This window comes from Macaca nemestrina, chromosome 19 (assembly GCF_043159975.1).
Source record: "Macaca nemestrina isolate mMacNem1 chromosome 19, mMacNem.hap1, whole genome shotgun sequence".
In the NCBI taxonomy this organism is placed as follows: Eukaryota; Metazoa; Chordata; class Mammalia; order Primates; family Cercopithecidae; genus Macaca; species Macaca nemestrina.
In genome coordinates this window covers 40,816,465-40,828,548 of record NC_092143.1, presented here as the reverse complement: position 1 = coordinate 40,828,548, position 12,084 = coordinate 40,816,465, and the positions used below count along the sequence as shown (strand labels likewise).

Genomic DNA, 12,084 nt, shown 5'->3' with positions numbered 1-12,084 from the left:
TTAAGATTATAGCATATACTTTTATATGCAATTTTACCACTGAGAAAAGTATATTATAAATATATCCCCAAAATGTTTCATAAGCCATATAATAAATACATGGGTACATAATAGTGTAATAGTCATTGGATTTGGAATTCCAATGGCTGATGAGACTCCCACTTTACACCCTTACTGGCTCCCTAGCATGTTTACCTGAATATTCAAGTGTCTGTTTAAGAGATTTGTGTCGGTATTGACTCCTGTGGAGAAACTGCATGTGCCTAAAGGAAAATAGTTCAGGATCTTTCAGGATCAGCCAGAAGAAGTACACCTCTGCTATGTAAATTGGGAGGGAGGGAATTGCTGTTGCATAGATGAGAAAAAGGGAGACTTGGGAGAAGTGGCAAAGGGAGATGGAGAAGAGTAGGTGAGAGGATGATCATTTCAGCTTAATATTAAACTAATAAATAATTTGATATGTTTCTTCTTTTTTTTTTTTTTTTATTGAGGCAGAGTCTTGCTCTGTCACCCAGGCTAGAGTGCAGTGGTGCAATCTCGGCTCACTGCAAGCTCTGCCTCCCGGATTCATACCATTCTCCTGCCTTAGCCTCCCCTGCAGCTGGGAATACAGGCGCACGCCGCCACGCCTGGCTAATTTTTTTGTATTTTTAGTGGAGACGGGGTTTCACCATGTTAACCAGGATGGTCTCAATCTCCTGACCTCATGATCTGCCCACCTCGGCCTCCCACAGTGCTGGGATTACAGGCGTGAGCCACCGCACCTGGCCGATACGTTATGTTTTAATGCAAAGTATCTTCTGATTTCCCTTGTGATTTCATCTTTAGCCAGTTGGTTATTTAGGAGTATGTTATTTATTCAAATATTTGTGAATTCCTCAAATTTCCTCATATTATTGGTTTCTTATCTCCTTGCATTGTAGTCTGAGATCACACATCGAATGACTTAAATTATTTTACATTTTCTGAAACTTGTTTTATGGTCTAACATGTGATCTGTCCTGGGCTGTTCTGTGAGCACCTGAGAAGAATATGTATTCTGCAGTTGTTGAGTGTTCTGTGTATCTGTCAGGACTCATTAATTGATGCTGTTGTTCAAGTCTGCTGTTTCCTTATTTTGTCTAGTGTCTCCTCCATTATTGAAAGTGGGTATTAAAGTCTCCAACTTGTTGAATTGCTTTTCTGTCTTCAATTCTGTTAGCTTTGCTTCATGTATTCTGGACCTCTGTTGTTAGGTATGTCTATATTTATAATAGTTATATCTTCATAATAGATTCACCCTTTCATCGTTGTAAAATGTCCTCTGTAGTAGCAGCATTCATTTTAAAGTCTGTTTTGTCTGTTGTTAGTATAGCCACTGCAGCTCTCTTTTGATTACAATTTGTGTGGTATATCCTTTTCCATCCTTTTACTTTCCACTTAATTGTGTCCTTTGCAGAAAGCATATAATTGGATTATGTTTTGTTTTTTCTGGTTTTTTGTTTTTTTGAGACAGAGTCTCGCTCTGTCACCCAGGCTGCAGTGCAGTGGTGCAATCTTGGCTCACTGCAACCTCCACCTCCTGGGTTCAAGCTATTCTCTTGCCTCAGCCTCCCAAGTAGCTGGGCCTACAGATACCTGCCACCAGACCTGGCTAATTTTTTTTTTTTTTTTTTTTTTTGGTATTTTTAGTAGAGACAGGGTTTCACCACATTGGCCAGGCTGGTCTCAGAACTCCTGACCTTGTGATCCACCTGCCTCGGCCTCCCACAGTGCTGGGATTACAGGCATGAGCCACTGCGCCCGGCCTAATTTTGTATTTTTAGTAGAGACAGAGTTTCTGCATGTTAGTCAGGCTGGTCTCAAACTCCTGACCTCAGGTAATCTGCCTGCCTCAGCCTCCCAAAGTGCTGGGATTATAGACTTGAGCCACTGCTCCTGGCCGACGTTATTTTCTTTAGAGAAGTATGGTAATGCATTTAACTATGCTCCATCTGCAAACTCGTTTTTGTCTTTGTCTAGGTGTAGATCTCTTTGAGTTTATCATACTTGGAGTTGTTGAGCTTGTTGGATTAATGTTTCTCATATTTGGGAAGTTTTGGGGCATTATCTCTTGAAATATTCTTCTGCTTCTTTCTCTTCTCTCCTCAGACTTCATTATGCATATGTTGGCATACTTGATGGTATCTCACAGGTCTCAGAGATTCTGTTCATATTTCTTTTTTTTGAGACGGAGTCTCCCTCTGTCCCCAGGCTGGAGTGCAGTGGCACAATCTCGGCTCACTGCAACTTCCGCCTCCCAGGTTCAAGCAATTCTCCTGCCTCAGCCTCCTGAGTAGCTGGGACTGCAGGCACATGCCACCACACCCAGCTAATTTTTGTTTTTTTTAGTAGAGATGGGGTTTTATCATGTTGGCCAGGATGGTCTCGATCTTTTGACCTCGTGAACCGCCCAACTAAGCCTCCTCCCAAAGTGCTGGGATTAGAGAGAGGCATGAACCACCATGCCCGGCAATTCGTATTTCTTTATTCTTTTTTCTTTCTGTCTTAGACTAGATAATCTTGGGCGACCTATTTTTAAGTTTGCTGGTTCTTTGTCCCACTTGCTCAAATCTACTGTTGAACCCCTCAGGTAAATTTTTTATTTTCATTTATTGTACTGTTGATGAAACGATTAAAAGTCTGTAAAACATTTGAAGAGATTTATTCTGAGCCACATAATGAGTGACCATGGCCTGTGACACAGCCCTCAGGAGATCCTGAGAATACGTGCCCCAGGTTGTGGGGGCACAGCTTGATTTTGTACATTTTAAGGAGACATGAGACATCAAATACATTTAAGATACACATTGGTTCAGTCCAGAAAGGTGGGATAACTCGAAGCGGGGGCTTCCAGGTTATAGGTAGATTCAAATTTTTTCTTATTGGCAGTTGGTTGAAAGAGTTACTATCAATAGAAATAAATGTCTGGATTATGATAGGAGGTTTTGGAGACCAAAGTTTCTTCATGCAGATGAAGCCTCCAGGTAGCAGGCTTCAGAGAATAGATTGTAAGTGTTTCTTATCAGGCTTAAGGTCTGTGTTGATGTTAATGCTGTAGGAGTACAGTGAGGCATGTCCAACCCCCCACTTGCTATCATAACCTAAACCAGTCTTTTCAGGTTAAATGTTAGAGTGCCCTGGTCAAGGAGGAAGTCCATTCAGGTGGTTGGGGGACCTTATAATTTTATTTTTGGTTTGCAGTACTTTCATCCCCAGAATTTCCATTTAATTTCTTTGTTGATAGTCTGAATTTGGTGGGACATTATTCTCACACTTTCCTTTAGTTCTTTAGACATAGACATCTTTTAGGTCTTTGAATGTATTCAAAGATGTGAATTTAAAGTCTTTATCTAGTAAGTACAATGTTTAGGCTTCCTCAAGGACAGTTTAATGATTTTTGTTGAAAACTGGACATTTTAAATAGGGTAGCAGCTCAGGAAATCGAATAGTCCTCCCAGGGTTTGTTGTATTGCTGCTCCTTTTGCTTGTTTAGTGATATTTCCAAACTAATTCTTTTCTTTTTTTGAGACGGAAAAGAAAAGAATTAGTTTCTTTTGTGCAGGCTGGAGTACAGTGGCATAATCTTGGCTCACTGCAACCTCCACCTCCCAGGTTCAAGCGACTCTTCTGCCTCCGCCCCCCAAGTAGTTGAGACCACAGGCACGTGCCACCATGCCCAGCTAATTTTTGTATTTTTAGTAGAGATGGGGGTTTCACCATGTTGGCCAGGCTGGTCTCGAACTCCTGACCTCAGGTGATCTGCCCTCCTTGGCCTCCCAAAGTGCTGGGATTACAGGCATGAGCCACTGTGCCCGGCCTCCAAACTAATTCTTTATAAAGTCTGTATCCTTGTACATGCCCACTGAAGTCTCTGATTGGTTAGTTTTGTGGTCAGCTGATAATTAGACAAAGACTTAAATGCTTGGAACTAGTAAATTTCCCATTTTTTGCCAAGCGGTATGTGTGCATGTTGCGGCATACCTCCAGCACTGAGCCAGGCAGTTTACAACTACCCAAAAGCCTTCACTTCCTGCTTGCACAGAGCCTCAAGGTTAGCCAAAGGTGTGAGCTAGGGTCTTTTTCAGGTGTTTCCTGGGTGTGTCCATAGCTCATGTATGTGACCTTCTAGAGTCCCAGTAATACCTCATGGCTTTTCAAAGCTCCAATCCCATGGTCATCTCATTCTTTAGCTTTTCCTTGTCAGCTTTTTGGTTACCCTGTTGTTTTCCTCAACTGTTATCCACTGTCTTGGGCAGCTGCTATGCTAAATTATTGCCTCTTGATTGTTTCCAACAAGCACTTCTGGGGAAATGGCTTTTCACACTGGGTGAGCACCAAGTTAGGTCAAATGAAGACAGCCTTGCAAGTGGGGTCTTCCAGGAAGCCACCTGACAGGTCAAATAATGACATTTTCCTGGAATGGGGTTTTAGAAGAATCTCCAGCCCCTTCTCCCTGCTCCAGTGGCTTCCAGGCTGCTGATTTTCACAGTAATTGTGAGGTGTTAGTTTTCAATTTAAAACTGGCACAAAACTTGCTGCTTACTGAAATCCAGCCATTTTTCGTGAATAACTGCTCCCTGATTGCTACATTCCTTTGGTAGATTTCCAGAATGTTGAAGAAGTTGTTTCTGGTTATTTGTCCAGTGTTCTTTTGCTTTTATGGAGGAAAAGATTTTCCAAAGGCCTTGCTCCAGCATTTTCACTGACATTGTTTTGATATGAAGAATTTAACCCATAGTCAAATACCAGAAATTGAAAAAGATTTTCTTATGATATAGATTAATTTTTTCTAAAGCATCATTTCTTCTATCCCCTTTTTTATGGTATTTCATGGTATGAATATACTATAGGATGCTTAACTCTTTCATAGTTAATGGGCTTTTGTTAGATTGTAATAGCCAAGAGAACTAGAAACAACGTTACAACTAAATTTTTGTATATGCCTCTGTATGCCATTAAGAATGTTTTTCTGGAATGGCTACCTGGAAGTCAGATTGCTTGATGAATAATATGTGCATTAAAAAAATTTAAGAATACTTTAAAACTGTCTTCCAAAGGCCTAAACTGGTTTATATTTCCAGCAGTGGTTTGTGAGAATATCTCTTTTCCACACCCTGACCAATACTGGACATCAGTCTTACAAAGTTTTGAAAGCCTGGGCAAAAATAATATGTCATTGATTTTTCAAATTTGCATTTAAATTATATTTTGAAGAACAATGTCGTTGCTACCCCAGTAAGTAATAATTTTTAATCCTTTTATTTCTCCTCTTTAGGGAATGGCATTTACTTTACAAGAACGACAAATGCTTGGTCTTCAAGGACTTCTACCTCCCAAAATAGAGACACAAGATATTCAAGCCTTACGATTCCATAGAAACTTAAAGAAAATGACTAGCCCTTTGGAAAAGTAAGAGTTGGTTAGCTGTTTCATTTTTTTATTGGTATTCTGATTAGAAAACTTGTGAGCATTATGGTTATTATGGCATGAGAAATATACAATCTCATATAAGTTTGTGTTTTGTCAGTTAACTACTTTTATAATGATTTTGTTTCTTTTACTTCAGTGAATACTTCAGAAGTATTCACTGTTGTAAAACTTAACAAATTAGTTTTTATGCTTACAGTCAGAGCAATTCAGATTTCAATGGAATATTAGAAGCAAAGGATACCATCTAATTTGCAATCATTTTATTCAACAACTTTTATTGATCACCTACTTTGTGTTGACACTGTACCAGCCACTGAGGCTATAAAGTGGGTAATAGATAGGGTGACCATATGCTATATCACCTAATCCAGGATACTTTGGAGAATAAAAAAGAGGTGTACCTAAAGCTATCCCTGGCAAACTTTTTTTTTTTCTTTTTTTTGGACGGAATCTCGCTCTGTTGCCCAGGCTGGAGTTCAGGGGCGCGATCTCAGCTTACTGCAGTCTCTGCCTCCCGTGTTCAAGCAGCTCTCCTGCCTCAGCCTCCTGAGTAGTTGGAATTACAGGCACCCATCACCATGCCTGGCTCATTTTTGTATTTTTAGTAGAGATGGAGTTTCACCATGTTGGCCAGGCTGGTGTCGAACTCCTGACCTCAGGTGATTTGCCCGCCTCGGCCTTCCAAAGTGCTGGGATTACAGGAGTGAGCCACTGCGCCTAGCCTTTTTCTTTTTCTTTCTTTCTTTCTTTTTTTTTTTTTTGAGACAGGTTCTCACTCTGTTGCCCAGGCTGGAGTGCAGTGGCACAGTTTCGGCTCACTGTAACCTCCACCTCCCAGGCTCAAGCAATTTGCCCACCTCAGCCTCCCAAGTAGCTGGGATTACAGGAGTGCACCACCATACCCGGCTAGTTTTTGTAGTTTTTAGTAGAGACAGGGTTTCACCGTGTTGCCCAGGCTGGTCTCGAACTCCTGGACTCAAGCAGTTTACTCGCCTTGGCCTCCCAAAGTGCTGGGGTTACAGGCTTGAGCCACTGCACCAGGCAGCAAACTTAATATATATGACCAACCCAGTAACTCACAGCCCTGTCTTCTAAAAGGTCATCAACAGATAGTTATGCTATGATTGTTATTGGTCTCTAGACCACAATGTACAGTACAATGAGAAAAAGGTACATGCAGATATATTCTGAGAGCCTGCAGAGGGCATCTAGCTCAACTTAGGGGAATCAGATAAAAGCTTCCTGAAGGGAATGATGCCTAAGCTGAATTGTAAATGGCATGTTACAGGTAGCAGGCCAAGTATTCTGGGTAGAGGGATAAGTCTGCATGTAGAACTAAGCGTATCAATTGAGTTTGTTAAGTATAGGAGATTATTGGTGACTGGTAAGAGTGGTTTCTTTGGTGTGATGGAGCAAAAGAGATACTGTGATAGACTGAAAAATGAATGGAAGGGGAGGAAATAAATGTAAACTACCCTCTCAAGAAGTTCAGATAAGGAGGGAAGGAAGACATTAAACAATAAATAAAGCAAGACTTGGGATTAAGTATGTTTCAAGCTGGGAGAAAGTTTAATGTTTCATCGTAGTTATGAGGAATGAGCCCAGGAGAAAGGATAATTGATGGAGCAAGGTCTCAGGGAAAGGAAGAAGGCATAGGGTCAAATGCAGAGATAGAGTGGCTGGCCTTGAGCAGGAACAAAGAACAGCTCATTCTCCAAAGCTGGAGGAAAGATAAATACAGATATTAGTAAGGATAAGTATGGAGATGATTGAGCAGAAGTAATGAACTCTCAGTTTAGCTGATGACCTTGCTTTCCTTTATGAAATAGAATATGAAAGTCATCACTCAAATGTAGAAGGGCCAAGGTTGAGTAGAGTTGGTGAAGAGAGTGATAAATGCTTGGAAGAGCCACGTAGCTATAAGATAAAGCTGAACAAAAGCTAGGCTTGGTGGCTCATGCCTGTAATCCAAGCACTTTGGGAGGTCAAGGTGGGAGGATCGCTTGAGCCCAAGAGTTCCAGACCAGCCTGGGCAACACAGTGGGACCCTGTTTCTACAAAATTAAAAAAAAAAAAAAAAAATTAACCAGGCATGCTGTTACACACCTATAGTTCCAGCAACTCAGAAGACTGAGGCAGGAGGATAACTTAAGCCCAGGAGGTCAAGGCTGCAGTGAGCCATGATTGCACCACTGCACTCCAGCCTGGGTGATAGAGTGAGAGCCTGTCTCAAAAAAAAAAGAAAAGAAAAAGGCCGAACAAGAGCAGGTTAAAGGGATGAGAGCAGACCCTGATGGCCTGGTGGCAAGATCTTGTTTATATTGGTGCCATTCTGCACAGCAATGTTATTTTTCCACAGAAAGGATGAAATGTAACATTGATTCAGGCTTGGAGTTTGCTGGGCTGGCAAAGGTTACATCAATTCATTCAGTTAATATTCAGGACTGCTATGTGCCTGGCACTGTTCTAAGTTTTGGAACTCCAAAAATGAAAACACTCAGCCCTTCTCTTCAGAGAGTTCACTGTCTCTGGTGGAAAGGCAGACACTGTGGAAGGGGAGTACAGTGAAAAATCATGTGGGGATTCCTAAACAGGAATGACAGGGAGATATTTGCTCAGAGTGAGAGATTTGATCCTGGGATTCAGAGGAGGAAACAAAGAGAATCCCCAAGGGAGCCCATAGAATTGGGAGAGAATGAAGCAGTCAGAGCTAGAGATCCCTCTGAAGGATGATGAAGTGAGGGCATCATATGGTTACCCAAAGTGGTAGAGGATTGTGATCCGAGAGTGGATAAGGGCATTCACCATTACTGAGCTGTAGCAATCCTAGGTGAGTGCTGCCCATCACTGAGGTACACAGAAGAGTGACTAAAGTGAAATAAAGAAAATGGTAACGTTGAAGAGATCCATGACTTGCACAGCTTCCCTCTATCACATGCCTCGTAGGTCATCTGTTCTTTCCTTAACATTACTTCCATCTCACAAAGCCATCCATTCCATTTTAGCAGCCCAATTTGTTTACTTCCCTATACTGCAGAGAGATCTTCTTCCCTTTAATTTCTATCTATTGATACCATTGCTTCCACTATTAGCTATGTAGAAAATATAATTGAAGGGATCACTTCTCCCCATTTATTCACCAAATATTTGCACACCAGTTGTATGCCACATATTGCTATTAATAGTTCCTGGACCTATAGAAGTATATGAGGTGATCGTTTCTAACTTACGGTATTGTCTAGACTGGAGGAATCCAGAAAGTCAAGAAGTGGAGTGAGAGTTACAGAGGGAAGTAGCGTATCATGGGACCTGAAAACAGGAAAGTCTAAAACGTGTATGTATACATGATAGGGGAGGGGAGTGGATAGAAAAGGGCCCCCAGAGAGCACGCCACCTGAGCTGCATTTGGAGCGCACGTGTATAGGACTATGCCTGGAGAGAGAGTGCAGGCAAAGGGTGCATCAAGCACAGCAAGTCCAGGTTGAGTTGTGATCCTTTTGAGGAGCTAAGTAAGTCAGCATGAAGAAGATGAGGCTGAAAAGTAGGCAGAGGTCTTGTTAACTATTTTAGGAGCTTGAGCCTTATTGTACGACAATTTATTTGGAAGCGAAATGATCACAGTTAGGTTTTTAAGAGAAGAATGAATTGAAGCATAGGAGGAAAATTGTATTTATAAAGACTGGTAAGAAGGCTTTTGAGGTAGCCCAGCTGAGAAATGGTGGTAGCTTGTACTGTGTGAGGGTGGAAGGAGCAAATGGATATATTTGAAAGCTATTTAGCAGGTAGACTCTGTAGGACTTGGTGATTTATAGGATTGGTGTTGGGGAGGGTAGGAGAGGAAGAAATCAAGAATGGAATCTGGGTTTCGCATTTGGTCATATGATAGCAGAAGAAACAAGGTCAGGGAAAGATAAGTCTGCTTTAGACATATTTAATTCAAGATGATTACTGACTTTCAAGCTTTCAAGCCGATAGTTCCCTGTTCTCTAAATTTAAAAAGAAGTTATTTATATATTTATTGACATCAATTGACAATTGCCTTTTTTGTGCTGCTTCTGCACTCTGTGTAGACCTTATAATGCTTCTAACCCTCCTGGGTTATAAACTCCTTGAAAACAGGGGTCACTTCTTATATCTCTGGAAAATAGTGCCAAGCAGATAGTGTTAAGCAAATGTTTGAATTAATGCCACTTTATTTTGCTTCCTTGTTTATATGTCAGTGTCCTTGAAGAATGATTCTTTAAGGGTAGGGACCTCATAGTGATCTTTGCATTTCCAGTGCCTTCTACAGAGCCTGACCCACAGTAAGGGTTCAGTAAACATTGTTTCTATTGTTACTTCATCGTCATCATCATCATCTACCATTTAAGTACCCTCATATTTTTGTTAATTTTTAGTCCTGGGTGTTAAATAGTGATAATCTGAGGTTTTGGGTTTTTTTAGAATGTGATGTGAGCGGGGCTCAATTTCAATTTTAGGTTTAACTTTCATAAGCCAAGACTTTTAATGTAATGCAGGCTGACTGAGACATTATTTACTGTGCTTAATTTCAGATATATCTACATAATGGGAATACAAGAAAGAAATGAGAAATTGTTTTATAGAATACTGCAAGATGACATTGAGAGTTTAATGCCAATTGTATATACACCAACGGTTGGTCTTGCCTGCTCCCAGTATGGACACATCTTTAGAAGACCTAAGTAAGGCTTATTTAAAAAAGAAAACTTGTAAATGGTTATTGAATAAGGAAAACATCATTCCATAACAGCTATTACATTTCTATTTTATATATCTTAGCCGAATCACATTTCCTACCTCACAAAAATGTAATTTTTATTAAAAGTGATTAACAAAAACCCAACATATTCATAACTTTTATCTTTGTAAAAATAGCATCATTCATTTCTAATCTTCTTTAAATTATTGTGATTGTTAGAGTCATTATATACTTTTAGAACCTGCCCTCCCACCAAAAAAAGTCTTAATTCTGGTGGGAGAGAATCCAGAATTATTAAAATTTTTGTCAATAAAGCCAAATTAAGAGATTTTTTTTCTCATTTTTTGATCGGTTTTAATTTGTTTGTTTTTTGTTTTTGAGAGAGTCTCACTTGGTCACCCAGACTGGAGTGGAGTGCAGCGGTATGATCTTGGCTCACTGCAACCTCCGCCTCCCAGGTTCAAATGATTCTCGTACCTCAGCCTCCCTAGTAGGTGGAATTACAGGTGCACACCACCACGCCTGCTAATTTTTGGATTTTTAGTAGAAATGGGATTTCGCCATGTTGGCTGGGCTGGTCTTGAACTTCTTACATCAGGTGATCAGCCTGCCTCAGCCTCCCAAAGTGCTGGGATTTACAGGCACGAGCCACTGCAGCCTGTTCTCCTTTTTTTTTTTTTTTAATGAATTTTCATTTCAAATAGTTCTAGCACCTACAAACATTGTAAATGGGAAGAGTACTGAAATGGCAAGAACTGACTGTATTCCTTGAATGAGTCACATGATCCCCATGAATGTGTTTCCTTGTGTAAAATGGGAATAGCAGGACCTATCAAAGAGCTATTAGAGAAACCAATGTGACAGTTCTTTGGAAAATTATAAGCTATATATATATATAGCTATATATATATATGTATACACACACGCACATACATGCACACACACACACACACACGCATGCTGTTTTTACTTAATCTGAGTTTTCTTGTCTTATTCCTCTAATCTATTATTACTTTTCTCAATCCTTATAATATTTTCCCCATGCTCAATTAACACATTCTTCCACGTGTGGAAATTCAAACAATGTATGACAGCTTTTATATTCAGTCTCCTGTCATCTAGTCTAGTGGCTTTCAAACTTTAATGTGTATAAGAAATACCTGTGGGACTTACTCAAAATGTTGATCTCTGCCAACTTTCCTCTCCTCCCCATCCCCAAGATTTCTGATGAAAAAGAAAAAAGGTCTGGAGGTCCGGATTTTAGTGAGCACCCTCAGTGATTGTGTTGCAGGTATTCCCTGGAAGACACTGAGAAACAGACTGTTCTAACCTATATGCTGCCAACAATTACTGTAACTAAAACATTTCTGTGACATAACCATGCTGTTCAGCTATTTTATAGTTTCCTTATTAGAATGATTAAAAGATAGAGAGAAACTTGGAAATACTGATGCCTGAGCCCCACCCCCAGAGATTCAGATTCAGTTAGTCTAGACTTAGGAGTTTCACAAAAGAGCCTGGTGTGATTCTGATGTGTACCCAGAGTTGAGAACTGACTTGAAACATGAAGAGCATGGCTTATGTGTGAGGGCAAATACTGTTTATTATTTATGCAATGTATTGTGCTACGGGTTTTTTTGTTGTTGTTCGTTTTGTTTTTGTAGATGGTCATTAAATCTTGGTTGGTTGATTGATCTAAACTTTAAGCCAATTAAATCAGAATCTTTGGAGATGGGACCCTGGCATTTTACAGCGTACCAGATGATTCCATTATATAGCCATGATTGAGATATTGCTGAACTAAACTGATTTGAACTGTAATAGTGGTGCCAAATTTAAGATACCAATGAGACAGTTAAACATAAGATCAGTTTGACAGCAATGAGGATCCGTTGGCCCTCATGTCTGCCTGA

General features: G+C 40.3%; 1 protein-coding gene across 1 annotated transcript in view; it reads left to right on the top strand.

Annotated features, from left to right (window-relative positions):
* The window catches only part of LOC105489415 (malic enzyme 2), a 71,009-nt gene that overhangs the window by 24,294 nt on the left and 34,631 nt on the right, over positions 1-12,084 (top strand). The window contains exons 3-4 of the mRNA XM_011754235.2: positions 5,297-5,430; positions 10,005-10,154. Of these exons, the coding sequence (XP_011752537.1) occupies positions 5,297-5,430; positions 10,005-10,154 (284 nt within the window). The remainder of the gene's footprint in view (positions 1-5,296; positions 5,431-10,004; positions 10,155-12,084) is intronic.